Below are 27,998 nucleotides of genomic sequence, written 5' to 3' on the forward strand. Positions count from 1 at the left end.
GTAATAAGTATCAACATCAATGAACAACTCGTAACTGTAGTTTGCAATGCTAAACTGACTCTTGTATATCATGAGTCATGACTCGTTTGGACTTCGAGGATCCGTGCACCATCTCGGCGACTGTGAGGGCTGCGATGACTCCTCAGCATCCGATGATGAGACACACTCATACTCATCCTCATTGATGCGGTTACCGTCATCATCAATTGATGGCTCCCTAGGTAGCGGTTGTGTAGGCAAGGGGGGGATGTCATCACAAGGCATAGGATGTGAGCTACTAGAGCCCCGCCTTACATATGTCTGCAAGCCACTCGAACCACCTCTCCTCCATGATGGAGGGTGTCGAATGACCATGCCTCTGCTACCACCTACTCGAACTCCTTGCCCACGAGCACGTTGACTGCGAGTGTCACGAGTATCTGCTGCTCTATTCTCTCTATAGAGCTCTGCAAAAATCATCTCCTCCTCCTCGTCCACCTCCTTATGTATACTCAGAAACAATGCAGTGATGCATGTAAGATTGATAATTGTAAATGATAAATTCTAAATTGTAAAGTATAAAGTTTAAACTTCAAAGTTGAAAGTGTGCTAGTGGGCGAGGAGTTTCATACGAATGACGAAGTCAACAGTTTTACAACAAGTCACAAGAAGTCTGGTAACCTTTGCATGTGGAACCTATATTGTTGAACTATGTGTGGATGTTTGTATTCCTAGTCATGTATAGGAGAAAGACTGTTTTTGGGAAGTGTTGACTGAACCTTTTTTATTGAAACTTTGTTGGTATGTTGACCAGGACATCTTGGGTGTGGGTAATGATGAACTCGAAAATGTCATTGGGAATCCTGCTGCAGCATTTCAGAAGAAGCTTGCTGATTTGATGTTAAAGAGTAATGGTGTTCTTGATATCAACTATTTCCAAAAGAGATTTTCACCTCAACGCAAATTGTGTCTAAGGTAAGTAGTATCACAGAGACCTTTCTGATTAATGTGACCTATTGACTTTCCATTGCATACATCCTGACGAGAAAGAATTTGAAGGGGTGTTATTTTTTCTATATTTGGCTCGTGGAGTTTTCCTTAAACATAGGAAATGTGTGTTTATGCATTCTGCTGCTTAGTTATTGTGGGCACACCTACACCTACACATGCACATGCAGAGTGCAATCTGTTTTATCTTGGGCAACATGTATTTTCTATGATGTCTTCAATGTGAGGGGCTTTTCATACATATCAAAAACAGTGGAAAAACAAACTAAGTTACCGAGTCTGAAGCGGCTAGAGCTACATGCTGTAAACCAGGGGTTGCCTCAATCATTGATGGATGTAGCAATGCTTGCCAGTCCACTGCGAGTGGGAAAACCAACTTATTTCTTGATGTCCAATTTGGTCAAAGAATGTTGTTCAAGTACAAAAGGAAGCATGAGGGGTCAATGTAGATACATATTTCTGAGAAAAGAACCAAGAAGTCTGCTGAAAAATGATTGTTTTTCGTGATAAGAGTGCCAAAAAGATGTTGTTTGTATCCAAGCATTCCGATAGTAGATGGCATATCATTTCCTCAAGGTAGGCCTAGAACTAAGTTGCACCAAAAGCATAAAAAAATTGAAATCTTTCTATGTCTAATGCTGTCCTCCAATCTCCTCTAGAAATCAGCAAGGGAAGGTGGTGATATACCCTGTGCAGTCCAATGCTGAGGTGCTGCTGCCATCATTCTGATTTTGCTCCTCTGCATCATCCCTCCAATCTAGTGGTGTACTTGAAAAAGTGGGCATCCTTAAGTGTATTTGCAAATGGGTCTCTGCATACCCACTTCCTAAGTTCCCATTGTAGTCTTGAAGTGATCTTTCTTGTATGCTGAATACATCCAACCATCGATCATGTATGTCTCAGGGTGTGGGTCTATCACAATGACCCACAACCCAAATCCTCTGTTAGGAGCATCCTGTGGATTCCAATTGGTCTAGATCCTTCTCTCAGTTTGGCACTCTGCTCTTGCATTGAGAAAGCAAACACTCTCTCTCCAATAGTAGCCACCAATGCAAGAAGTATGTCTCTTGTTGTGAAGAGCCGAATCCATGTCCTAGAGGTGTTCGTGTCAGTTGTGCACTTTGGCGTAGCCCCTTTGATGGTGCAAGGAATTGTTTTTGCAAGTGCGTCAGTAGCCGAAGAATGACAGGGCACTCCCCCATTGTAGAAGCTATTTGCGAAGACAACCTCCCCGAAGATAAGAATGTCCAGTCTCCAAGTGTGTGGCCTCTCTCTATCATGAGTAGTTAGTTGGTTGAACAGAAGTGGCTGCCTCAACATCTCCTCAACTACAGTTGGGTCAATCTGGTGAAGTCATGTAGATATTGATCTCCAAGCGCAGACCATAGCTGCAATAAATCTAACATAAAGAAAATAATTCCCAAGTCTATTACGCTGATGTGCTGAAAAATCTAGTGGATGTTAGATTGCCATGGTGCTTGATGAGCAAGAACAATTGTCTTTAGTCTCTATAACAACTTTTTCTAAGGCTTCTTGCTCTTAGTGTCTAGGTCAAGGATATCCAAACCATTGCGAGATCTGGTTTGAATAATAACATCCTAGGCTACATAAGCCCTTGCTGGATTCCCATCTCGAGTTGACCAAATGTGAGATTTCACATGGTTAATGCATGAGCTAGAAAAGGCCCAACAAGAGCTAATATAGTGCATGGTAGCATGTAGAACTTGGCTATGGACTATCACCTTGCCTACTAGCTTCATGGTAGCAAAGGACAAGAAAAGAGTGACATTACTCGCTAGCACTGTGGTCGGAAGGGCCACAAGAAACCTGATTACAGGTATTACAAGAAGGAACAAGAGAGGAAGAAGAATGTAGGAGATAAAAAGAAGAAGGAAGAAAAGACAGATGCATCGGAGACATCCCAAGGCAAAGAGAAGGCCAATGTGGCCTCTAGCATGGTCATAGAAGAGCTTTCAGATACAAAGGTAGATGTATTATGTGCAGCTGATTATGATGCGCTTGTATGTCACATGCAGGATATGCAAATTACCAAGGCTTATGTGATTGATGCACTCTTGTCAGTTGATGATGGCGTCACTTAGACTTGGATTGCAAACTCTCGTGCGTCTTTCTATGTGACTCCTTGCTTGGAGTGTTTTGTTATGTTCAATGTAGGCAGTTATGGAAAGGTTTATCTTGGAAATAACCATGCTTGCAACATCGATGGGATTGACACGGTACGCTTCTCTTTAGACAGTGGACAAGAGCTTATGTTGAAAGATGTCAAATATGTACCTGGCATTAAAAAGAGTTTACTTTCTTTTGGGCAGCTTGACCTGCATGGCTACACCACACTGTTTGGTGGCGGTCTGTGGAAAGTGAAAAAGGGTTCCATGCTGATTGCAAAAGGAACCAAGAATGGCACTTTGTATTGCTTGCGCTGTAAAGCCTTGAATGGCAAGTTTCTTGCAGTTGCTGAAATTTGCAGCCACTTGGAGTTATGGCATAAGAGATTAGGCCATGTGAGCCAAAAAGGACTTGATGTCCTTACCTCTCTGAAGAGGGTTGAGGGAAAAGGCTCTAAACTTGATTTTTGTAATGAGTGTCAATTTGGAAAGCAAGTAAGAAATTCCTTTTACTCTGGTGTCTCTTGTAAGTCCAATGTCTTGGACTTAGTGCATTCTGATGTATGTAGTATGCCCGTGCAATCATTGGGTGGTGTTGCATGTTTGCTCCTTTATTGATGACTGTTCCAAGAAGATTTGGGTGTACTTGCTAAAAAAGAAAAGTGAAGTGTTTGCTGTTTTTACAACTTTTCATGCATTTTTGACCACTCAGATGGTAGAAAGTTGAAATGCTTGAGAACTGATAATGGGGGTGAGTTCACATCCACTGAATTCAAGTCCTTTTGTGACTTGCATGGTATTAAGAGGAAGCTTAAATGCCCCTTACAGCCCTTTTTCAAATGGGGTGGCTGAAAGATATAGCAAGACTTTATGTGAAAGAGTGCGGTGCATGTTGTCCACTGCTAATCTCCCTCATGCATTTTGGGGAGAGGCACTGAAAACGGCGGTTCACATTTGCAACCGCTCTCCAAACAGGTCCTTAAATAATGGCATCTCTAAGGAGATTTGGCTTGGCAAATCGGCCTCATATGATCAATTACGCATATTTGACTGTGATGCTTTTGTGCATGTTAGGGATGAGGTGAGGAACAAACTTGACCCAAAATCCACCAAAGGCATCTTCATGGGCTATGGTGATGAGGGTGAATTTGGTTACAGAGTGTGGTTACCTCAGTCCAAGAAAATTATTCGCAGCCGCAATGTTATGTTCAATGAGGCAAAATTGCTGAAAGTCACTTTAGCCTCTAATGAAGATCTGAAAAAGGTAAAAGTTCAGAGTTTGTAGCCACTCATTACTTCAGAAAATGAGCCTCAAGGTGCTGTAGCATAGGCTAGAATTGATGATTAGCCGGTTATTTTTGAGCCAGATGATGATGGACAACAAATAGAAGCACAAGGAGGTCATGGACAGCAAGATAGGCTTGCTGTTTATGAAAATGTAGGTGCTGGAAATGAAAATGAAGGTGATGTACAGCATGAACAACATGCTAAAAATGGTTTACAGCAGCCAATAAATGTTGAAAATAATATACCTCCAATTCGTGAAAATGTTGATCATTGGGTACGCAGGTCTGCACGCGTAAGAAGGCAATCCAATAGGTTTGACCCCTCCTTGGATTATGTGATGCTTACAGATGAGGGTGAGTATCTTACATACAAAGAGGCCAAGTCATGTGAGTTTAGCATTAAGTGGGAGCTAGCTATGCAAGAAGTGATTAAATCTCTACATGCAAATGATACTTGGGATCTTGTGTCATTGCCCAAGGGAAGGAAGCCACTTCCAAACAAATGGGTGTACAAAGTCAAGACAGTTGATGGGAAATCAAGTACAAGGCAAGGCTAGTTGCCAAAGGTTATGCAAAAAAGAAAGGGATTGACTTTCAAGAGGTCTTCTCACTTGTTGTGAAGATGACCACTTTACATGTGCTTTTTGCTCTTATTGCTGTTTTGGATTTAGAGCTATATCAAATGGATGTAAAAACAGCTTTCTTGCATGGTGACATTGATGAGGAAATCTACATGAAACAGCCTAAGGGCTTTGTAGTTCTTGGAAAAGAGCAGATGGTGTGTAAGCTAAAACGCAGCCTGTATGGGCTGAAGCAAGCACCATGGCAGTGGTACAAAAAGTTTGGCACTTTTATGCTATCTCATGAGTTTACACAGCGATGCAATCCATTGCTTGTACATGAAAAAGGATATAGATGGCAGCCCCATCATACTTCTTTTATATGTGGATGATATATTACTAGCTGCGAAAAGAAAGACTAGCTTGGATACTCTCAGAAATCAATTGAAATCAGCTTTCTCCATGAAAGATTTGGGAAAAGCAGAGCATATTTTGGGCATGAGGATAAATAGAGATAGAATGCAGAAATTGTTGTTTTTATCTCAAGAAAAGTATCTTGGAAAGGTACGGGACAGATTTAACATGGTTAAAGCTAAGCCTTTTGGGGTAACCTTACCTCCTTATCTCAAGCTTAGCAAAGCCAATAGCCCGAAAAACGATGTGGAAGCAAATGCTATCAAGGGAGTTTCTTATGCATCAGTTTGTGGCTCTCTTATGTATGCTATGGTTGCTACTCGTCGAGATATTGCTCATGCAGTGGGAGTTGTCAGTAGGTTTATGTCAAATCCTAGCAAAGCACATTGGAAGGTTGTCAAGTATATTCTTGGATACCTTAAGGGTACACAAAGAAAAAGTATTTGCTATGGGTAGGGTGCACTTAGTTTGCAGGGTTATTGTGATGCAGACATGGCAGGTGACTTGGACACTCGTAGGTCCACCAGCGGGTATATATTTACAGTTGCTGGTGGGGTTGTTTCTTGGTGTTCCAGGTTGCAGAGCATTGCTGCACTGAGTACCACTGAAGCTAAATACATATCAGCTACTAAAGCTTCTAAGAAAGCTATATGGTTGAGCAGACTTGCAGATGATCTCAACATGTCTATGCGTACTACAGTTTTGAGATCATTGATGCTAAGAATGCCATGTATCATTCATGCACAAAGCATATAGATGTGCGATATCACTTCATCAAACAGATTTGGGAAGATGATCAAATCACATTGGCCAAGAGTAAAACACAATATAACCTTGCAGATGTTCTCACTAAAAGTTTAAGCAAAGCTCAACATGAGCATTGCATTCAACTAGTGGGAGTTGGTTAGCTAGAGGTTCATATCGGGCCTTTAAGTGGGAGGTTGTTGGGATATAAAGGCCTAGCAATCTCCATGTATAGTACATGCACATTGTACATGTGAACGCACCCTTTACGTGCCCCAAGTATAAATACATTTTATTCTTTGTGTACCAACACATTGTTGGTACACTCTTATTGATTCGACCTTTCACTCTGCGTATACCCTCTCCAGTCGTCACACTCTCACGCTTACTCCTGCTCGACGTCCATCTCTCTCAGCTGTGCCCCTCTTGCTTCAACACAATCAGTTGCGACTATCGCATTGACCTAAAGCCACATGGCGCCCGCTTGATCGGTCGTGAAGTCGTGCCTCACCTGTCGTGCAGTCTTCCCCTGGCTCCTTGTCAACCGCGAGTCAGTAACACCTATAGCAGGCGTTAATACAGTTGATACGTGTTGGTCCCAATAGTGAGGACTGCACTGTCAGCAGTGACTACCACTTACGATTGCCTGCTTGCGTGAGCCACTAGCTCTGATACTAGTTTGTAGAGTTGGAGGGAGGGAGAGAGAGAGAGAGAGAGAGAGAGAGAGAGAGAGAGAGAGAGAGAGAGAGAGGAGAGAGAGAGAGAGAGAGAGAGAGAGAGAGAGAGAGAGAGAGGGAGGGAGGGAGAGAGAGACTGGGAGGGAGGGAGAGAGAGAGAATTCCTATTGATTGTTATCCAACCTTTGTCACAGAGAGAGAGAGAGAGAGAGAGAGAGAGAGAGAGAGAGATGGAGCGTGCCCCGTCGCCTGAGCGTTTGAGTGCCTGCGCGCCCCGTCGTTTGCGTGCCCCGTCGCGCCCCATCGCTTAAGTGCCCTGTCGTCTGGCTGCCCGTCGCCTGACTGCCCGTCGCGCCCCGTCGTTTGACTGCCCGTCGCGCCCCGTCGTGTGCGCGCCATCGCCTGAGCGGCATGTTCCCTGCGCGCCCTGTCGCCTGACTGCCTCGTCGCGTGCGCGCCCCGTCGTCCACGAGCCAGGTTGCCCTGTCGCCACGTCGCCTAGTCCTGTCCTTGCCCTCGCTTGACCTGGGCACCCGGACAGTGCGCACCATTGACGCCTGGAGCTTGTCCGCCTGTCCCGCCCCTGTTTACCTGTGCCTGTCGGATCCGGCTTGCCTGACGACCGCCCACCTGTGCTGCCTGTGCTCGTTTCCTCTGCGTCAGTGTGGCTGTGGCCGTGTCGAGGCGTGCGAGACGCTGCCCTCGCCAGTCAGCCACCGTGGTGGTCGCCCCAAACTTTTAATGCTTGCAATTTGTTTGTGTGACGTCCTGAGGGTCGTCCTCCGCCGTGTCCAAACCCAGCTTACAGGGGTACCGATTTCCAACTCAGCCGACAGTGATCTGCACTGTGCGTCAGTCCTCCTTTGAGATTAGCTCGTCATACACGATGGCTGGTTTGGATCTATATTTCATAAACCAAACAGTGGCAGCACTTGGCCCGGATTCTGATGCTGAGAAATCGGAGAATATGGTTCCGTGCCCTGAAGAGATGCCCCCGGGTCCTGACATCCAGCCTGCAGGTAAACATACCAAGCATACCTCGAAAGAGATAGGTGTTATTCAGGATCGTTCCTATGCGCAGGTTGCTTCGGATTCTGTGGACTCTCAGGAGGTGGACTGGGAGCATTTGCTGGAATTTGCCAACACTTTGCTTGGCGAATATGTTCAACATAATCAGGAAGCCTTCTCTGACTCTGCACTTGAAGATGTTCTGGAAGCTACTGTCGACCCCAAAACTGTCCTACGCTCCTTTTCGGTGTTTTATGATCGCGCTGTGATACTCTTCTTCACTGGTCGAATCCCGTTGCTTTCCCGTATTCGCCAATGGTTGCAGAGTCTGCTACAAGGGGAATGTGTTGAAGAGATTTTTGTTGGGTCCCGAGGTTTTTTTGAGGTCCTCTTGAAAACTGAGATGCACCGTGCTGCTCTCGTGTCTAAACTGCCTTTGTTTTTTGATCGTCGGTTGGTTTATGTGGTTTCATGGCGCCCGATGGCCGATTTTCAGCGCCTCCTGGTACGTGAATGCCCTGTGTGGGTAGAAGTGGAAAATTGTCCGGCTGTTTATTGGCCGCTATTGAAGGATGCTATGGCCGCTGTGGGCACGGTTTTGGTCCCTCCCAGTCTCAGGGCGGTGAATCGCAACTGCTTGTGCATGTTATGGGATACTGCAAGAAAACGACCTGCTTGGTTACGCCTCAATTGCTCTGGCATGCATCCGTTACACTTTCGTTTGAAATGGGGCAATTTTGCAGGACATCGCTTTTCCTGTGGACAATTGAGGCATTTTATGGCCGAATGCCCGGAGCAGCAACACACCGTAGATGCTGGCCATGTTGCGCTGCCCATGGAAGATATGGTGTGTGATGCTCCGTCGCTGGATGCTATCCACCCACCTAAAGCTCTGGACAAAGGTAAACAACAGGTTTCGGGTTTGGATTCCCGTGCCACTGACTCGATTGAAGTACTTGCAAAAAAAGCCAACAGGGTTGTTGCTGGCATGGAGAATACTGTGCAGGCCATTGCTTTTCCTGTGGACAGTTGGGGCAGTTTATGGCCGAATGCCTAGAGCAGCAACACATTTCAGATGCGGGTCATGTTGCTCCGCCCTTGGAAGATATGGTGTGTGATGCTCCGTCGTCGCTGGGTACTATCCACCCGCCCCAAGTTCTGGCCAAAGGTAAACAACAGGTTTCGGGTCTGGATTCCCTTGCCACTGATTGGGTTGAAGTCCGTGCCAAACAAGGCAACAGGATTGTTGCTGGCATGGAGCGTACTGTGCCTACTACCTCCCAAGATTCCATGCGTACATATATGCGCAGGAAGGAAATGTTGTCACCTGAGCGCTCTGCTCCTACTATGGTTTCCTCAGCCCCCCGTCCTCAGCCCGCCAAGAAAATGTATTCGGATCGTCTAAAGGGTCCACCTGCAAAGCTGGCTTTTGATACTAGAGGTAACGTCATTACCCCGTGGGACCGTCGTTATCCACGTTCCAACCCCAAGCAAGCAGATATGCCGTCTACTTCCAAATCTGGTCCTCAGAACTCTTTTGCGGTGTTGGCGGATTTCTTGGATGAGGGAGTCCTGGACATTCTCGCCAACAAAGTCAAATCGAGGCAAGCTGTGCCTCGTATCTGATTGTGTTTTGCATACACATGAAAAAAGCCACGTGGAATGTGCGAGGAATTTGTTCTCGACACAAGCAACATGCCATGTGGACTGCATTGTATGAGAATCAGTGGGATGTCCTGGCCGCTGTGGAGCACAAGAGTCACGGTGACGCCGGAAAAGTTGGGGATTGCCATGGCTTTCGTTTGTTCTATGCAGGAAGACACGCCATGCATTATTCGGGGGTGCTTATGATTGTACATGCCAAATATCAGCCTGTTCTTATTAAAAATGATGTTCATGGCCGCTTTTTGGTGGTTGAAATTTTACTCGAAGGGGAAATCTTATGGTTACTTGGCCTCTATGCTCCGAATGATTCGTTATCTCGTCGGGAGCTTTGGCAGACTTTGCAGACTTGCTTGTCACTTGGCAGACGGGGCTTCTTCATGGGGGATTTCAATATGTGTGTTGATTCTTCCCAGTCCACATCGGAGCACTCGGTAATGGATGCGCCGGAAAGTCGTATGTGGCATGAGTTGGCTCTTGCTGTTCTTAAGCAAGATCTCTCGTCCTGGCTACACCCGTCATCTACAGGCTTTACTTTCTATTCGGCCCAGTATGCAACAACATGGTTGCGGTTGGACCGTATATATATCATGCAGAATGATGATTTTCTGCCTGAGATGCCCGAAATAAAAGTTTTGCAGCAATATGCCTTGTCGGACCATTTCCCTCTGCAGTTCGAGTTGCTTGCACAACCCATTGCACCTTTCAAGCAATTTCTGGAGAGACTTCCTTTGCGTTTCAACTCGTCCTACTTGAAGCATGCAAATTTTCAGGGCTATATGCAGCAATTGCTTGACAAATTCTTCTTGGACGTTTCCTCTCAGGGCACTGCGTCATTTGAATGAATGCTCTCTAATGTGTAGCGGGTTGCTCGGTAGTATGGGATCTATCATGCCTCTCTTTGTCGGCGCCGTCCACAAGCCGCGGAGGACCTGCTGGTTTTGGTTCGCTCCCTGCTGGTGGACACTCCGGATGATGCATTTCTGCTTGCACTGGCCATGCGGGTGGCCGATGTGATTAAAGACTTTCAGTTAAAATCGTATCAGCAAGCCAAATTGCAACATCTGACAGAGACTTTGCAAGATAGTGCATGTCAGACCCATAAGTTCTTTCGAGCTCTCCATGCCTCTCCGGCTCGAGAGAATATGACCAGACTCGAGGATGCAGAAGGCCACCTTATCCTGGATCCACAGACTATTGTGCATATGTGCAGGAATTATTTCCATGACCTTCTTGGTTCCGCTTCTCCACCTTCAGCCCAAATTACTCAGGCCCGTTCGGTTTTTTATGACCTGGTCCGCACTCAGCTTCCGCAGCACATGCAAGCTACTATGGACTCAGATATTGGTGAGGCAGAGGTTATGGACATCTTGTTACACTTGCCCAAAGATAGAAGTCCGGGTTGGGATGGTCTTACCAATGAGTTCTTTGAAGCTTTCGCTACCCAACTGACGAAACCATTACAGGCTTTGTTTCAGCAGGTGTGGGAAACGTGGATCATGCCTCCCTGATGGAAACAAGGACTTATTAAACTGCTTCCAAAAGTTCCTTCGCCATCTAAGTTGACAGTGGCGCCCAATTTCTTTGATGGGTTCCATGTACAAAATCTTTTCCAAAGTAATGGCGAATCGGCTCCATAAGCATCTCCCTGCCCTTGTGCACCCTCTCCAGTATTGTTTCATTAAGGGCCGAAATATTCTACACAATGTTTTGAATGCCCAATTGGCCATTGATTATGCCAGGCATTCTAATCAGGAGGTAGTACTAATTCAACTGGACCTGGAAAAGGCTTTTGACTATCTGGACTGGTCTATCGTTGCTGAACTTATGTCTGCTATGGGCTTTGGTGCTCGGATGTCTCGTCTAATCTACACCATTAGTGCTGCGGCGTCTTCGTGAGTCATACTGAACGGAGGTGTTACTGAGCCGTTTGTCCTTGCCCGTTCTGTCAGATAGGGGTGCCCTTTGAGCCCTTTATTCTTTGCCCTTGCGACACATCTAGTTCTTTCCATGTTATCACATATGGCCGCCTCTTCTCAGTTGGCCGGACTGTCGCTTCCTACAGGATAGCACTTCATTAGCCAATCCCTGGCGGATGATACCTTTATGATTTTGCGTGCGGACAATGATAACCTTCGAAAAGCATTGGATATTTGCGGTCTCTTTGGTCAGGCGTCAGGCCTTCGTATCAATGCGCTCAAATCAGCCATTCTAAGCTGCACGGAGTCGGATTTGCAGTCCTTGGACTGGCATGGTCTGGTTGTTCCTCGTGGCTCCATTGTCAGGCATCTTGGCTACCCTTTGGGTGTTGATGTTCCTCCAAAGTAGCTTCTGTAGTGGATTTCTCAGAAAATGGTGGCTAAGTTTATGTATTGGAAGTCTCAGGCCTGGCCCTTCCATGTTCGCCTCAAAGTAGCCCAGATAATTATGTTGCCAATGCTCACATATTTCTTGCCATTGTTGCCCTGGACTACTACGACTCTGAATGCTCTTACTCAATCTATTCGCTTCATGCTATGGAAGGACTCATTGCATGCAGGTATTTCTTGGATCTCGTGGTCGCATGCGTGCACCCCCAAACGCATGGGTGGCGGAGCTATTTTAGATGCCCAAACTCACATGCAGGCACTTCGTTGGTCTCTTTTCCGCGCCATGTGCTTTGATCATCATCCGTGGGTCGCTATAGCCCGTTATTTCCTTGAGGGCCATGGGCTTGTGCATGGCAATACCCAAATCCGGAGTTCGTGGTGGCATGTTCTTAATGCTGATTCGCGGTTCTCCAGTTCTTCTTCATCGCTGCTTACTCATTTGGTATATTCCTGGAAACACGTCCTTCAAAAGGCTCAATGGCATCCAACGGCGGATCGCTTGGCTACTAACTCTTTTCAATTGGAATAACTGGCAGTCTCGCGTTTACTTTCATGGGAAGGTAAACATGAGCTTAGACCACAATTCAACCCGATGGCACGTTTGGGCTTGTCTTCGGTTGCGGATGCCACCCTTACCAGTCGCAATGTGCTTATATCGTTTCGTACAGCTAGGAGGCTTCTCAGGATCCCTCGTGGATATAGGCCTTTATGGGAACAACTTTTGACGGTGCTCCAGAGCAGACAACCCTTTTCTGCCCTTGCTTCAGATCATCCCTGGCAGGATTGGGACCTACAAGGCCGGCTGAATTTGAGCAAAGCTTCTGCTAACCAAGTGTATGATCTTCTGATTAAAGATCATCAATGGCTAGTTACTAAAGCGAATGCTTTATGGGGATTGCGTAAATCCCGGTCATGGTGGAGGGCAACTGTGATGGAGGGCTGGTTGAACAAGACACCCTTTAAATATAAAGTCTTTCTTTGGAGAGTGATGATTGGGGGTCTTCCGCTTGCTTCGGCTCTTTCCAACCGACGAATCTCCAATGACACCCGTTTCTTTTGCACCACTACTACGGAATCCCCCCGCCACCGATTTATTTCTTGCTTCGTCGCTAAGAAAGTCTGGTTATTTTTGTCGGCTGTTTGGCGAGGGGTGGTTGTTATCACCTTGCGCCCCTTTGATTGGGTTTTTGGCCAGCCCAAATACCCTACTCCCGCACAGCCACATATGAAGCTCATGTATCACTTTCTTCGATACTGGGGCTGTTGGCATAACTTGACCATTCGGAATGCTTTTCTGTTTGACTCCGCCTCTAATGTTCAGCGGCATATTGTGAGGTTTAAGGGCCTCTTGTATTGACAGTTAGCTCTTCTCCATCGTTCTGATTTGCTCTCTACGGAGGACTTCCGTCCCTGGCATATGGCAATTTCCTCCGCATCCTTGCCATGACATTGTAACTTGTAGTTCTTAGAACCTCTTCACATGATGGCTTGGATTGTCGTCATGTATCTTGTAATCAAGTAATCTTGTATTTTTTTCGTAATCAATACAATTACCTTCTACGAGAGAGAGAGAGAGAGAGAGAGAGAGAGAGAGAATTTTTTGAGCACTCAGCCACGCATTTGGTAAAGCCTTTAGTGGTCATGTTCCAGCAGGTTTGGGAAACAGGGGTCATGCCTTCTTCATGGAAAGAAGGCCTTATCAAACTGATCCCCAAGATCCCTTCGCCGTCAAAGCTGCAACACTGGAGACCAATTTCGTTGATGGGCGTGATGTATAAAATCTTTTCCAAAGTGCTAGCAAATCGGCTTCACAAGCACCTTCCAGCTCTTGTGCACCCCCTCCAATATGGTTTCATTAAGGGACGCAACATTTTGCACAATATTTTGAATGTGCAAATGGCTATTGATTATGCGAGGCACTCGAATCAGCAAGTGGTCTTGATTCAACTGGACCTGGAAAAGGCGTTTGACTGTGTGGACTGGTCTTTCCTTGCAGAGCTTATGTCTGCTATGGGCTTTGGGATCCGCATGTCCCGATTGATCTACACCATTAGTACTGAGGCTTCTTCAATGGTGGGGTCACAGAGCCATTTCTCCTTGCACGCTCGCTCAGACAAGGCTGCCCTTTGAGTCCTCTCTTCTTTGCCTTGGAGACTCACCCGGTCCTTTCAATGTTATCCTCCATGGCGACTTCTGCCCAGCTGGCAGGGTTATCTCTTCCTTTGGGGCAGCACTTCATTAGCCAATCTTTGGCTGATGACTCCTTTATGATTTTGCAGGCGGACAGGGATAACATTCGCAAGGCATTAGATGTTTGGACGCTCTTTGGTCAAGCTTCTGGTCTTCGCATCAATGCCTTCAAGTCAGCCATTCTCAGTTGCATGGAGCCTGATTTAGAGTGATTAGGCTGGCAGGGCCAGGTGGTTTCTCGTGGCTCGATTGTCAGGCATCTTGGATACCCATTGGGGGTGGATGTACGGCCAAAGGCCCTGCTGGAGTGGATTTCACAAAAACTGGCGGTGAAGTTTATGTATTGGAAGTCGCAAGCGTGGCCATTCCATGTGCGCCTCAAAGTGGCTCAGACAATTATGCTACCAATGCTGACGTATTTCCTGCCATTACTGCCATGGACGCTCAGTACTTTGAAGGCTCTTACTCATCCCATTCGTTTCATGCTATGGAAGAAAGATTCACTGCAGGCAGGCATTTCCTGGATTTCATGGTCACATGCATGTACCCCTAAGCGCATGGGTGGTGGAGCTATTTTGGATGCAGAAACTCATATGCTGGCTCTTCGTTGGTCTCTGTTTCGTGCCATGTGTGTGGATCATCACCCGTGGACCATCATAGCCCGTTATTTTCTTTAGGACAGCGGCCTCCGCCAGGGTAACACACGGCTTCGAGCCTCATGGTGGCATGTCCTTAATGCTGACGCTCGATTCTCCAGTTCCTTTTCCTCTTTGTTAGTGCATTTGGTCGGCTCTTGGAGAGTGGTGCTCCAAAAGGCCCGTTGGCATCCTGTAGGGGACCGCGTGCAGACAAATTCTTTTCAGCTGGAATTGTTGGCGGTATCCACATTACTTTCATGGGAAGATAAACATCAGCTCAGACCAAGATTTAACCGCATGGCCCGTTTGGGTGTGACTTCGATTGCGGATGCTACCCTTGCCACTCGCAATGTCCTTGCATCATTTCGGACTGCTAGGAGACTTTTGAGGATCCCGCGCGGATACCGTGATTTATGGGGAAAGCTTTCCTCGGAACTTCAGGGTAGGCAACCCTTTCCTGCCCTGGCTATGGATCGCCCTTGGCAGGACTGGGACCTTGCAGGCCGGTTGAGTCTGGAAAAGGCCTCTACTAATCAGGTGTATCATCTTCTCATTAAAGATCACCAATGGTTGGGCGTGAAAGTTAATGCTGTTTGGGGCCTGCGGAAATCACTGTCATGGTGGCAGGCAACACTGATGGAGGGATGGCAGAACAAGACACCTTTCAAATGCAAGGTCTTTCTGTGGCGGGTAATGATTGGTGGTCTTCCTCTTGCCTCGGCCCTTTCCAAGCGTCGAATCTCGAATGGCACTTGCTTCTTCTGCACCACTTCGGCGGAATCGGCCCGACATCGTTTTCTTTCTTGCCCGCTCGCCAAGAACATCTGGTCACTCTTGTCACGAATCTGGCACGCGGTGGTGGGGTCTTCACTGACTCCCTTCGATTGGGTTTTTGTGCGCCCGAAGTATCCCACACCGCCACCGTTACATATGAAGATCTTATTCAAAATTTTTCAGATACTGGGGATGCTGGCACATTTGGACTACCCGAAATGCTTTTCTCTTTGATTCGGCTTCTAATGTACCGCGACATATTGCAAGGCTTAAAGGGCTCTTGCATTGGCAGCTAGATCTCATCAGGCACTCTGACTTGCTCCCTCGGGAGGATTTGTATTCCTGGCATTTGGCAATTGCCTCTGGGTCCTTGCCATGATTGGTGTAACTTTTTAGTACCCTAGTCCGGGGATTTCCCACACGTTGGCCTACGGCCCTCGTGCCTCTTGTACTCATGTAATCATGTAATCTTGTACTTTTTTCGTAATTAATACAATTACCTTTTACGAAAAGAGAGAGAGAGAGAGAGAGAGAGAGAGAGAGAGAGAGAGAGAGAGAGAGAGAGAGAGAGAGAGAGGGGGGCTCTACGCGTGCGTTTCGCACTTTTGCCCTGTGCATTAGGGTTTCGGTTGACGCTTGGTCCTTGCCCTGCGCCCCCGACTGTCCCCTCTGCCATTGACTGCCCGCCCTGTGCTCCACCCTGCTGCCCTTGCACTGTTAGGGTTTTGCCTTGCTGTGCACCCTCTTGGGACAGGTCGCGACTGCGGAGGACAAGGTTGCGTTTCCCGCTCGCCACCACGCATTAGTCCTCCTTCGAGATCCAATTGTGATACAGGATGGATGGTTAGGATCTGGATTTCATAGACCAAACGGTGGCAGCACTTGGCCGGGATTCTGATACCGAGGAACCTGAGGATATGGTTTCATGCACCGTAGAGATGCTCCCTGGTCCTGACATCCAGCCTGCGGGTAAACGTACCAAGCATACTTCGGAAGAGACAGTGGTTCATCAGGATCGTTCCTATGCTCAGGTTGCTTTGGATTCTGTGGACTCTCAGGATGTTGACTTGGAGCATTTGCTGGAATTTGCCAACATTTTGCTTAGCGATTATGTTCAACACAATCAGGAAGTCTTTTGGGACTCTGCACCTGATGAGGTTTTGGAAGCCACTGTGGACATATTGGCCAGTGGCTGCACAGTCTGCTACAGGGGGAATGTGTTGAAGAGATTTTTGTTGGGCCTCGAGGTTTTTTTGAGGTCCTGTTGAATTCTGAGATGCACCTTGCTGCTCTCTTGTCTGAACTGCCCTTGTTTTTTGATCGCCGGCTGGTTCATGTTGTTCCATGGCGCCCATTGGCAGATTTTCAGCGTCTGCTGCAACGTAAATGCCCTGTGTTGTAGAAGTGGAAAATTGTCCGGCTGTTTATTGGCCACTATTGAAGGATGCTATGGCCGCTTTGGGCACTGTTCTAGTCCCTCCAAGTGTAAGGGTTGTGAATCGCAACTGCTTGTGTATGTTATGGGACACTGCAAGGAAAAGGCCTGCTTGGTTACGTCTCAATTGCTCTGGCATGCATTCGTAACACTTTCGTTTGAAATGGGACAATTTTGCAGGACATCGCTTTTCCTGTGGACAATTCAGGTATTTTATGGCCGAATGCCCGGAGCAGCAACACACCGCAGATGCTGGCCATGTTGCGCGGCCCATGGAAGATATGGTGGGTGATGCACCGTCGCTGGATGCTATCCACCCACCTAAAGCTCTGGACAAAGGTAAACAACAGGTTTCGGGTTTGGATTCCCGTGCCACTGACTGGGTTGAAGTACTCGCAAAAAAAGCCAACAGGGTTGTTGCTGGCATGGAGAATACTGTGCCTACTACCTCACAAGACTCCATGCGTACATATATGCGTAGGAAGGAAATGTTGTTTTCAGAGCGCTCTGCTCCTGCTATGGTTTCCTCTGCCCCCCGTCCTCAGCCCGCCAGGAAAATGTATTCGGATTGTCCAAAGGGTCCACTTGCTAAGTTAGCTTTTGATACCAGAGGCAACGTCATTACCCCGTGGGACCGTCGTTATCCCAGTTCCATCCCCAAGCCAGCAGATATGCCGTCTACTTCCAAATCTGGTCCTCAGAACTCTTTTGCTGTGTTGGCAGATTTTTTGGACGAGGGAGTCCTGGACATTCTCGCAGAAAAAGTCAAATCGAGGCAAGCTGTGCCTCGTACCTGATTTTGTTTTGAATACAGATGAAAATAGCCATTTGAAATGTGCGAGGAATTTATTCTCGACACAAGCAACATGCCATGTGGACTGTAGTGTATGAGAATCAGTGGGACATCCTGTGCGCTGTTGAGCACAATAGTCACGGAGAAGTCGGAAAAGTTGTGGATTGCCATGGCTTTCGTTTGTTCTATGCAGGGACACAGACCATGCATTATTCGGGTGTGCTGATGATTGTACGTGACAAATATTAGCCTGTACTTATTAAAAATGATGTACATGGCGGCTTTCTGGTGATTGAAATTTTATTCGAAGGCGAGATCGTATGGTTACTTGGCCTCTATGCTCCGAATGATCCGTTGTCTCGTCGGGAGCTTTGGTAGACTTTGCAGACCTCCTTGTCACTTGGTAGACGGGGCTTCTTGATGGGGGATTTCAATATGTGTGTTGATTCTTCCCAGTCCACATCGGAGCATTCGGTAATGGATGCGTTGGAAAGTCGTATGTGGCATGAGTTGGCTCTTGTTGTTCTTAAGAAAGATCTTTGGCCCTGGCTACACCCGTCTACTACAGGGTTTACTTTCCATTCTGCCCAGTATGCAATGACATGGTCGCGGTTGGACCGCATATACATCATGCAGAATGATTATTTTCTTCCTGAGATGCTCGAACTAAAAGTGTTGCAGCAATATGCCTTGTCGGACCATTTCCCTCTGTAGCTTGAGCTGCTTGCACAACGCATTGCACCTTTCAAGAAATTTTTGGAGAGACTCCCTTTGCGTTTCAACTTGTCTTACTTAAAGCATGCTCTCTTTCAAGGCTATATGTAGCAATTGATTGACAGATGCTTCTTGGACTTCTCCTCTCAGGGCACTGCATCATTTGAAAGATTGCTCTCTAATGTGCAGCGGGTTGCTCGGCAGTACGGGATCTATCATGCCTCTCTTCGTCGGCGGCGTCGACAAGCAACGGAGGACTCGCTGGTTTTGGTTTGTTCTTTGCTGGTAGACACTCCGGAGGATGCATTTCAACTAGCACTGGCAATGCGGGTGGCTGATCTTATTAAAGAGTTCCAGTTGAAATCGTATCAACAGGACAAATTGTACCATCTGATGGAGACTTTGCAAGATAGTGCGTGTCAGACCCATAAGTTCTTTCGAGCTCTCCATACCTCTCTTCCTCGAGAGAATATGACCAGACTGGAGGATGCAGAAGGCCAAATTATCCTGGATCCGCAGACTATTGTGTATATGCGTAGGAATTATTTCCGTGACCTTTTCGGTTCCACTTCTCCACCTTCAGGCCAAATTACTCAGGCCCGTTTGATTTTTTTTGACCTGGTCCGCAATCAGGTTTCGCAGGACATGCAAGCTACTATGGAGTCAGATATCTGTGAGGAAGAGGTTATGCACGTTTTGTTACACTTGCCCAAGGATAAAAGTCCGGGTTGGGATGGTCTCAGCAATGAGTTCTTCGAGGCTTTTGCTACCCAACTGGAGAAACCATTGCAGGCTTTGTTTTAGCAGGTGTGGGAAATGGGGATCATGCCTTCCTCATGGAAAGGACTTATTAAACTGCTTCCAAAGGTTCCTTCGCCATCTACGTTGAAAGAGTGGCGCCCAATTTCTTTGATGGGTTCTATGTACAAAATCTTTTCCAAAGTAATGGCGAACCGGCTCCATAAGCATCTCCCTGCCATTGTGCACCCTCTCCAGTATGGTTTCATTAAGGCTTGAAATGCATTCTAATCAAGAGTCATACTGATTCAACTGGACCTGGAAAAGGCTTTTGACTATCTGGACTGGTCTTTCGTTGCTGAACTTATGTCTGCTATGGGATTTGGTGCTCGGATGTCTCATCTAATCTACACCATCAGCGCTGCGGCGTCTTCGCAAGTCATGTTGAATGGAGGTGTTACTGCGCCATTTGTCCTTGCCCGCTCTGTCAGATAGGGCTGCCCTTTGAGCCCTCTCTTCTTTGCCCTTGCGACACATCCAGTTCTTTCGATGTTATCTCATATGGCAGCTTCTACTCAGTTGGCCGGATTGTCGCTTCCTACAGAACCTGGGCTGATGATAGCTTTATGATTTTGCATGCGGACAAGGATAACCTTCGAAAAGCATTGGATGTTTGGGCTCTCTTTGGTCAGGCGTCCGGCCTTCCCATCAATGCGCTCAAATCAGCCATTCTCAGTTGCACGGAGTCGGATTTGCAGTCCTTGGACTGGCAGGGTCTGGTTGTTCCTTGTGGCTCCATTGTCAGGCATCTTGGGTACCCTTTGGGTGTTGATGTTCCCCCAAAGCAGCTTCTGTAGTGGATTTCTCAAAAAATGGTTGCTAAGTTTCTGTATTGGAAGTCTCAGGCCTGGCCCTTTCATGTTTGCCTGAAAGTAGCCCAGACAATTATGTTGCCAATGCTCACATCTTTCTTGCCATTGCTGTCCTGGACTACTACGACCCTGAATGCTCTTACCCAGTCTATTCGTTTTATGCTATGGAAGAAGGACTCATTGCATACAGGTATTTCCTGGATTTCTTGGTCACATGCGTGCACCCCAAAACGCATGGGTGGAGGAGCTATTTTAGATGCCCAAACTCACATGCTGGCACTCCGTTGGTCTCTTTTCCGCGCCTTCTTGCTCGGATCATCATCCGTGGGTCGTTTGTAGCCCGTTATTTCCTTGAGGACCAGGGGCTTTTGCATGGCAATACCCAAATCCGGAGCTCTTGGTGGCATGTTCTTAATACTGATTCGTGGTTCTCCCCGGAGCTCTTGGTGGCATGTTCTTAATACTGATTCGTGGTTCTCCAGTTCTTTTTCATCGCTGCTTACTCATTTGGTATGTTCTTAGAAAGTGGTTCTCCAGAAGGCTAAGTGGCAGCCAGCGGAGGATTGCTTAGCTACTAACTGATTTCAATTGGAATTGTTGGCAGTCTCGTGGTTACTTTCGTGGGAAGGTAAACACGAGCTTCGACCACAATTCAACCGGATAGCACGCTTGGGCTTGTCTTCAATCGCGGATGCCACCCTTGCCAGTCGAAATGTGCTAATATCATTTCGTACAGCTAGGAGGCTTTTCAGGATCCCTCGTGGATATAGGCATTTATGGAAACAGCTTTTGACGGTGCTCCAGAGCAGACAACCCTTTCCTGCCCTTGCTTCGGATCATTCCTGGCACGATTGGGACTTTGATGGCCGGCTGCATTTAAGCAAAGCTTCTGCTAACCAAGTGTATCATCTTTTGATTAAAGATCATCAATGGCTAGTTACTAAAGCTAATGCTTTATAGGAATTGCGTAAATCCCGGTCATGGTGGAGGGCAACTGTGATGCAGGGCTGGTTGAACAAGACACCCTTCAAATATAAGGTCTTTCTTTGGAGAGTGATGATTGGTGGTCTTCCGCTTTCTTTAGCTCTTTTCGAGCGACGAATCTCCAATGGCAACTGTTTCTTTTGGACCACTACTGTGGAATCCGCCCAGCACCCATTAATTTCTTGCCCCATCGCTAAGAAAGTCTGGTTATTTTTGTCGGCTGTTTGGCGAGCGGTGGTTGGTTTCACCCTATGCCCCTTTGATTGGGTTTTTGGGCAGCCAAAATACCCCACTCTCGCATAGCCACATATGAAGCTGATGTATCATTTTCTTCGATATTGGGGCTGTTGGCATAACTGGACCATTCGGAATGCTTTTCTTTTGATTCCGCCTATAGTGTTCAGCGGAATATTGCTAGGCTTAAGGGTCTCTTGTATAGGCAGTTAGATCTTCTCCAGCATTCTGAGTTGCTCTCCATTGAGGACTTACGTCCCTGGCATCTGGCAATTTCCTCCGCATCTTTGCCATGACTTTGTAACTTGTAGTACTTGGAACCTCTTCACATGATGGCGTAGATTGTCATCATGTATCTTGTAATCAAGTAATCTTGTATTTTTTTCGTAATTAATACAATTACCTTTTAAGAGAGAGAGAGAGAGAGGGAGGGAGGGAGAGGGAGAGGGAGAGGGAGAGGGAGAGGGAGAGGGAGAGGGAGAGGGAGAGGGAGAGGGAGAGGGAGAGGGAGAGGGAGAGGGAGAGGGAGAGGGAGAGGGAGAGGGAGAGGGAGAGAGAGAGAGAGAGAGAGAGAGAGAGAGAGAGAGAGAGAGAGAGAGAGAGAGAGAGAGAGAGAGGGGGGGAATTAGAGGTCGCGATGGTGCTCCTGCTTCGTGCCGCCCTGCCCTCGCCTGGTCTGACGCGCCCTGCTGTCGCCTCGCTCTGCCTCGTCGCAGTCTGACGATCTGCCTGGTGTCCCCCCCAGTTCGGGTCAGCACCATCGTCGCCCCTGATCGCCTGTCATTCGCGTTTTGTCAACGTCGATGCCTGAATCTCCGCCTGGTTTTTGACCTTGGCGCCTGCTGCCTACGCCGCTAGTGGAATCCCTAGTGCCTTCTTTCTGCCGCCCTGCTCCTGGAGCCGTCAGGAGCAGACGCCCTGCTCCTGGAGCCGCCAGCGCGTCCTGCTCCTGGCACCCTGTCCACGACCAGGCGCCCTGTCTCTGACGCCCTGTTGATGGTTGCCTACCACTGACGCCCTGTTCCCGGACGCTGCTGACGAATCCCTGCCCGGCACCCCAGCCTATCCCGTCCTGCCGTGGAGACCGTCAGGCCTTTGTTTCGCCCTTCTGCCCTTGCACGGTGACAGGTAAAGCTCCGTTTTCTTTCGCTGTCCTTGCAGAGTACGCACTTGGACAGCGCCTCTGTACAGAAAAGAGGGAGAGCGAGAGAGCCGGCAAGAGACATGGCCAGTCCTCCTTCGAGTTCAAATCATCATATACGATGGCTGGTTTGGATTTGGATTTCATAGATCAAACAGTGCCAGCGCTTGGTCCGGACTCTGATGCTGAGGAACCTGAGGATATGGTTCCGTGCAACGAAGAGATGCCCCTTGGTCCGGACATCCAGCCTGCGGGTAAATGTACCAAGCATACTTCGGAAGAGATAGGTGTTTCTCAGGATCGGTCCTATGCTCAGGTTGCTTCGGATCCTGTGGACTCTCAGGAAGTGGACTGGGAGCATTTGCTGGAATTTGCAAACACTTTGCTTGGAGATTATGTTCAACATAATCAAGAAGTCTTTTCTGAATCGGCACCTGACGATGTTTTGTATGCCACCGTGGACCCAAAAACTGTCCTATGCTCCTTTTCGGTATTTTATGATCGCGCTGTGATACTCTTCTTCACTGGTCGAATCCCGTTGCTTTCCCGTATTCTCCAGTGGCTGCACAGTCTGCTACAAGGGGAATGTGTTGAAGAGATTTTTGTTGGCTCCCGAGGTTTTTTTGAGGTTCTGTTGAAATCAGAGATGCACTATGCTGCTCTCTTGTCTGAACTGCCTTTGTATTTTGAACGCCGGTTGGTTCATGTGGTTCCATGGCGCCCAATGGCAGATTTTCAGCGTCTGCTGCAACGCGAATGCCCTGTGTGGGTAGAGGTGGAAAATTGTCCGGCTGTTTATTGGCCCCTATTGAAGGATGCTTTGGCCGCTGTGGGCACTATTCTGGTCCCTCCCAGTCTCAGGGCTGTGAATTGCAACCGCTTGTGTATGCTATGGGACACTGCAAGAAAAAGGCCTGCCTGGTTACGCCTCAATTGCTCTGGCATGGACCCGTTACACTTTCGTTTGAAATGGGGCAATTTTGCAGGTCATTGCTTTTCCTGTGGACAGTTGGGGCATTTTATGGCCGAATGCCCCGAACAGCAACACACTTCTGATGTTGGCCATGCTGTGCCGCGCATGGAAGATATGGTGTGTGATGCCCCGTCGTTGGATGCTACCCATCAGCCCCAAGCTCTGGCCAAAGGTAAACAATAGGTTTCCGGTCTCGATTCCAGTGCCACTAATTGGGTGGAAGTACGTGCAAAAGAAGCCAACAGGGTTGTTGCTGGCATGGAGAACACTGTGCCTACTACCTCACAAGATTCCATGCGTACATATATGCGCAGGAAGGAAATGTTGTCTTCCGAGCGCTCTGCTCTTGCTATGGTTTCCTTTGCCCCCCTTCATCAGCCAGCCAGGAAAATGTATTCGGATCGTCCAAAGGGTCCCCGTGCTAAGCTGGCATTTGATACCAGAGGTAATGTCATTACCCCGTGGGACCGTCGTTATCCCCGTTCCACCCCCAAGCCAGCAGATATGCCGTCCACTTTCAAATCTGGTCCTCGGAACTCTTTTGCAGTGTAGGTGGATTTCTTGGACGACGGCGTCCTGGACATTCTCGCTGACAAAGTCAAATCGAGGCAAGCTGTGCCTCGTACCTGATTTTGTTTTGAATACACATGAAAATAGCCACGTGGAATGTGCGAGGAATTTGTTCTCGACACAAGCAACATGCCATGTGGATTGTATTGCATGAAAATCAGTGGGATGTCCTGTGCGCTGTTGAGCACAAGAGTCACGGTGAAGCCGGAAAAGTGGTAGATTGCCATGGCTTTGAATTGTTTTATGCAAGGACACAGGCCATGCATTATTCGGGTGTGCTCATGATTGTCCATAACAAATATCAGCCGGTTCTTATTAAAAATGATGTTCATGGCCGTTTTTTGGTGATTGAAATTTTATTCGAAGGGGAAATCTTATGGCTACTTGGCCTCTATGCTCCGAATGATTCCTTATCTCGTCGGGCGCTTTGGCAGACTTTGCAGACCTCCTTGTCACTTGGCAGATGGGGCTTCTTCATGGGGGATTTCAATATGTGTGTTGATTCTTCCCAGTCCACATCGGAGCATTCGGTGATGGATGCGCATGAAAGTCGTATGTGGCATGCGTTGGCTCTTGCTGTTCTTAAGCAAGATCTCTGGTCCTGGCTACACCCGTCTTCTACAGGGTTTACTTTCCATTCTGCCCAGTATGCAATAACATGGTCGCGATTGGACCGTATATATATCATGCAGAATGATGATTTTCTTCCCGAGCTGCTCGAAATAAAAGTGCTGCAGCAATATGCCTTGTCGGACCATTTCCCTCTGCAGCTTGAGCTGCTTGCACAACCCGTTGCACCTTTCAAGCAATTTTTGGAGAGACTCCCTTTGCGTTTCAATTCGTCCTACCTGAAGCATGCAATCTTTCAGGGCTATATGCAACAATTGATTGACAGATTCCTCTTGGACTTCTCTTCTCAGGACACTGCGTCATTTGAAAGGTTGCTCTCTAATGTGCAGAGGGTTGCTCGGCAGTATGGGATCTATCATGCCTCTCTCTGTCGGCAGCGTCGCAAGGCAGGCGAGGATATACTGGCTTTGGTTCGTTCTCTGCTGGTGGACACTCCGGATGATGCATTTCTGCTCGCCCTGGCCATGCGAGTGGCTGATCTTATTAAAGAATTCCACTTGAAATCATATCAGCAGGCCAAACTGCAACATCTGACAGAGACTCTGCAAGATAGTGCATGTCAGACCCATAAGTTCTTTCGAGCTCTCCATGCCTCTCCTCCTCGCGAAAATATAACCAGACTAGAGGATGCAGAAGGCCACCTTATCCTGGATCCGCAGACTATTGTGCATATGTGCAGGAATTATTTCCGTGACCTTCTCGGCTCCACTTCTCCACCTTCAGCCCAAATCACTCAGGCCCGTTCAGGTTTTTTTGACCTGGTTCGCAATCAGCTTCCGCAGGACATGCAAGCTACTATGGAGTCCGATATTTGTGAGGCAGAGGTTATGGACGTCTTGTTACACTTGCCCAAGGATAAAAGTCCGGGTTGGGATGGTCTCACCAATGAGTTCTTCGAAGCTTTTGCTACCCAACTGGCGAAGCCATTGCAGGCGTTGTTCAGCAGGTGTGGCAAATGGGGATTATGCCTTCCTCATGGAAAGAAGGCCTTATTAAACTGCTTCCCAAAGTTCCTTCGCCATCTAAGTTGACACAGTGGCGCCCCATTTCTTTGATGGGTTCAATGTACAAAATATTTTCCAAAGTAATGGCGAATCGGCTTCATAAGCATCTCCCGGCCATTGTGTACCCTGTACAGTATGGTTTGATCAAGGGCCGCAATATTCTGCACAATGTATTGAATGCTCAATTGGCTATTGATTATGCAAGGCATTCTAATCAGGAGGTAGTACTGATTCAACTGGACCTCGAACAGGCTTTTGACTATCTAGATTGGTCTTTCGTGGCTGAACTTATGTCTGCTATGGGCTTTGGTCCCCGGATGTCGCGTCTAATCTACACCATCAGCGCTGCAGCGTCTTCGCGAGTCATGCTGAACGGAGGTGTTACTGAGGCATTTGTACTTGCCCGCTCTGTCAGACAAGGATGCCCTTTGAGCCCTTTATTCTTTGCCCTTGCGACACAACCAATTATTTCAATGTTATCCTATATGGGAGCCTCTTCTCAGTTGGCCGGTCTGTCGCTTCCTATAGGACAGCACTTCATTAGCCAATCCCTGGCGGATCATACTTTTATGATTTTGCGTGCAGACAAGGACAACCTTCGACGAGCATTGGATGTTTGGGGCATCTTTGGTCAGGCGTCCGGCCTTCGTATCAATGCGCTCAAATCAGCATTCTCAGCTGCACGGAGTCGAACTTGCAGTCCTTGGACTGGCAGGGTCTGGTTGTTCCTCGTGGCTCAATTGTCAGGCACCTTGGGTACCCTTTGGGTGTTGACGTTCCACCAAAGCAGCTTCTGCAGTGGATTTCCGAGAAAATGGTGGCTAAGTTTATGTATTGGAAATCTCAAGCCTGGCCCTTCCATATTCGGCTCAAAGTGGCCCAGACAATTATGTTGCCAATGCTCACATATTTCTTGCCATTGTTGCCTTGGACTACTACGACTCTGAATGCTCTCACTCAGTCTATTCGCTTCATGCTATGGAAGAAGGACTCATTGCATGCAGGTATTTCCTGGATCTCTTGGTTGCATGCGTGCACCCCCAAACACATGGGTGGCGGAGCTATTTTGGATGCCCAAACTCACATGCAGGCACTCCGTTGGTCTCTTTTCCGCGCCATGTGCTCTGATCATCATCCGTGGGTCGCTATAGCCCGTTATTTCCTTGAGGGCCATGGGCTTGTGCATGGCAATACCCAAATCCGGAGTTCTTGGTGGCATGTTCTTAATGCTGATTCGCGGTTCTCCAGTTCTTCTTTGTCGCTGCTTACTCATTTGGTATATTCTTGGAAACACGTCCTTCAAAAGGCTCAGTGGCATCCAACGGCGGATCGCTTGGCTACTAACTCTTGTCAATTGGAATTACTGGCAGTCTCGCGTTTACTTTCATGGGAAGGTAAACATGAGCTTAGACCACAATTCAACCGGATGGCCCGTTTGGGCTTGTCTTCAGTTGCGGATGCCACCCTTGCCAGTCGCAATGTGCTTATATTTTTTCGTACGGCTCGGAGGCTTTTCAGGATCCCTCAGGGACATAGGCCTTTATGGGAAGAGCTTTTGCAGATGCTCCAGAGCAGACAACCCTTTCCTGCCCCAGTTCAGATCATCCCTGGCAGGATTGGGACCTACAAGGCCGCCTGACTTTAAGCAAAGCTTCTGCTAACCAAGTGTATCATATTCTGATTGAAGATCGTCAATGGCTCGTTACCAAAGTGAATGCTTTATGGGGATTACGTAAATCTTGGTCATGGTGGAGGGAAACTGTGATGGAGGGCTGGTTGAACAAGACACCCTTCAAATGTAAAGTCTTTCTTTGGAGAGTGATGATTGGTGGTCTTCCGCTTGCGTCGGCTCTTTCCAAGCGACGAATCTCCAATGGCAAATGTTTCTTTTGTACCACTGATGTGGAATCAGCCCGCCACCGATTTATTTCTTGCCCCATTGCAAAGAAAGTCTGGTTATTTTTGTCCGCTGTTTGGCAAGGAGTGGTTGGATTCACCCTGCGCCCCTTTGATTGGGTTTTCGGCCAGCCCAAATACCCCACTCCTGCACAACCACATATGAAGCTCATGTATCATTTTCTTCGATATTGGGGCTGTTGGCATAACTGGACCATTAGGAATGCCTTACTTTTTGACTCCACCCATAATGTTCAGCGGCATATTGCGAGGCTTAATGGCCTCTTGTATTGGCAGTTGGATCTTCTCTAGCATTTTGATTTTCTCTCTAGGGAGGACTTACGTCCCTGGCATATGGCAATTTCATCTGCATCCTTGCCATAACATTGTAACTTGTAGTACTTAGGAACCTTTTCACATGATGGCTTAGATTGTCGTCATGTATCTTGTAATCAAATCATCTTGTACTCTTTTTTGTAATTAATACAATTACCTTTTACGAAAGAGAGAGAGAGAGAGAGAGAGAGAGAGAGAGAGAGGCCTCTTTGTCGACAGGGTCTGAGCGTGGAGATGGCGGCC

General features: G+C 47.6%; 1 protein-coding gene across 3 annotated transcripts in view; it reads left to right on the forward strand.

Moving 5' to 3' along the window:
• The window catches only part of LOC148034588 (ATP binding microtubule motor family protein), a 198,626-nt gene that overhangs the window by 130,234 nt on the left and 40,394 nt on the right, over positions 1-27,998 (forward strand). For all 3 annotated transcript variants that reach the window (XM_087679537.1, XM_087679538.1, XM_087679539.1), the window contains one exon: positions 794-954. In XM_087679537.1, coding sequence (XP_087535663.1) covers positions 794-954 — 161 coding nt within the window. The remainder of the gene's footprint in view (positions 1-793; positions 955-27,998) is intronic.

Source organism: Lygodium microphyllum, chromosome 6 (assembly GCF_053477565.2).
Source record: "Lygodium microphyllum isolate KBCC chromosome 6, Lygodium_microphyllum_v1.1.10, whole genome shotgun sequence".
Lineage (NCBI taxonomy): Eukaryota > Viridiplantae > Streptophyta > Polypodiopsida > Schizaeales > Lygodiaceae > Lygodium > Lygodium microphyllum.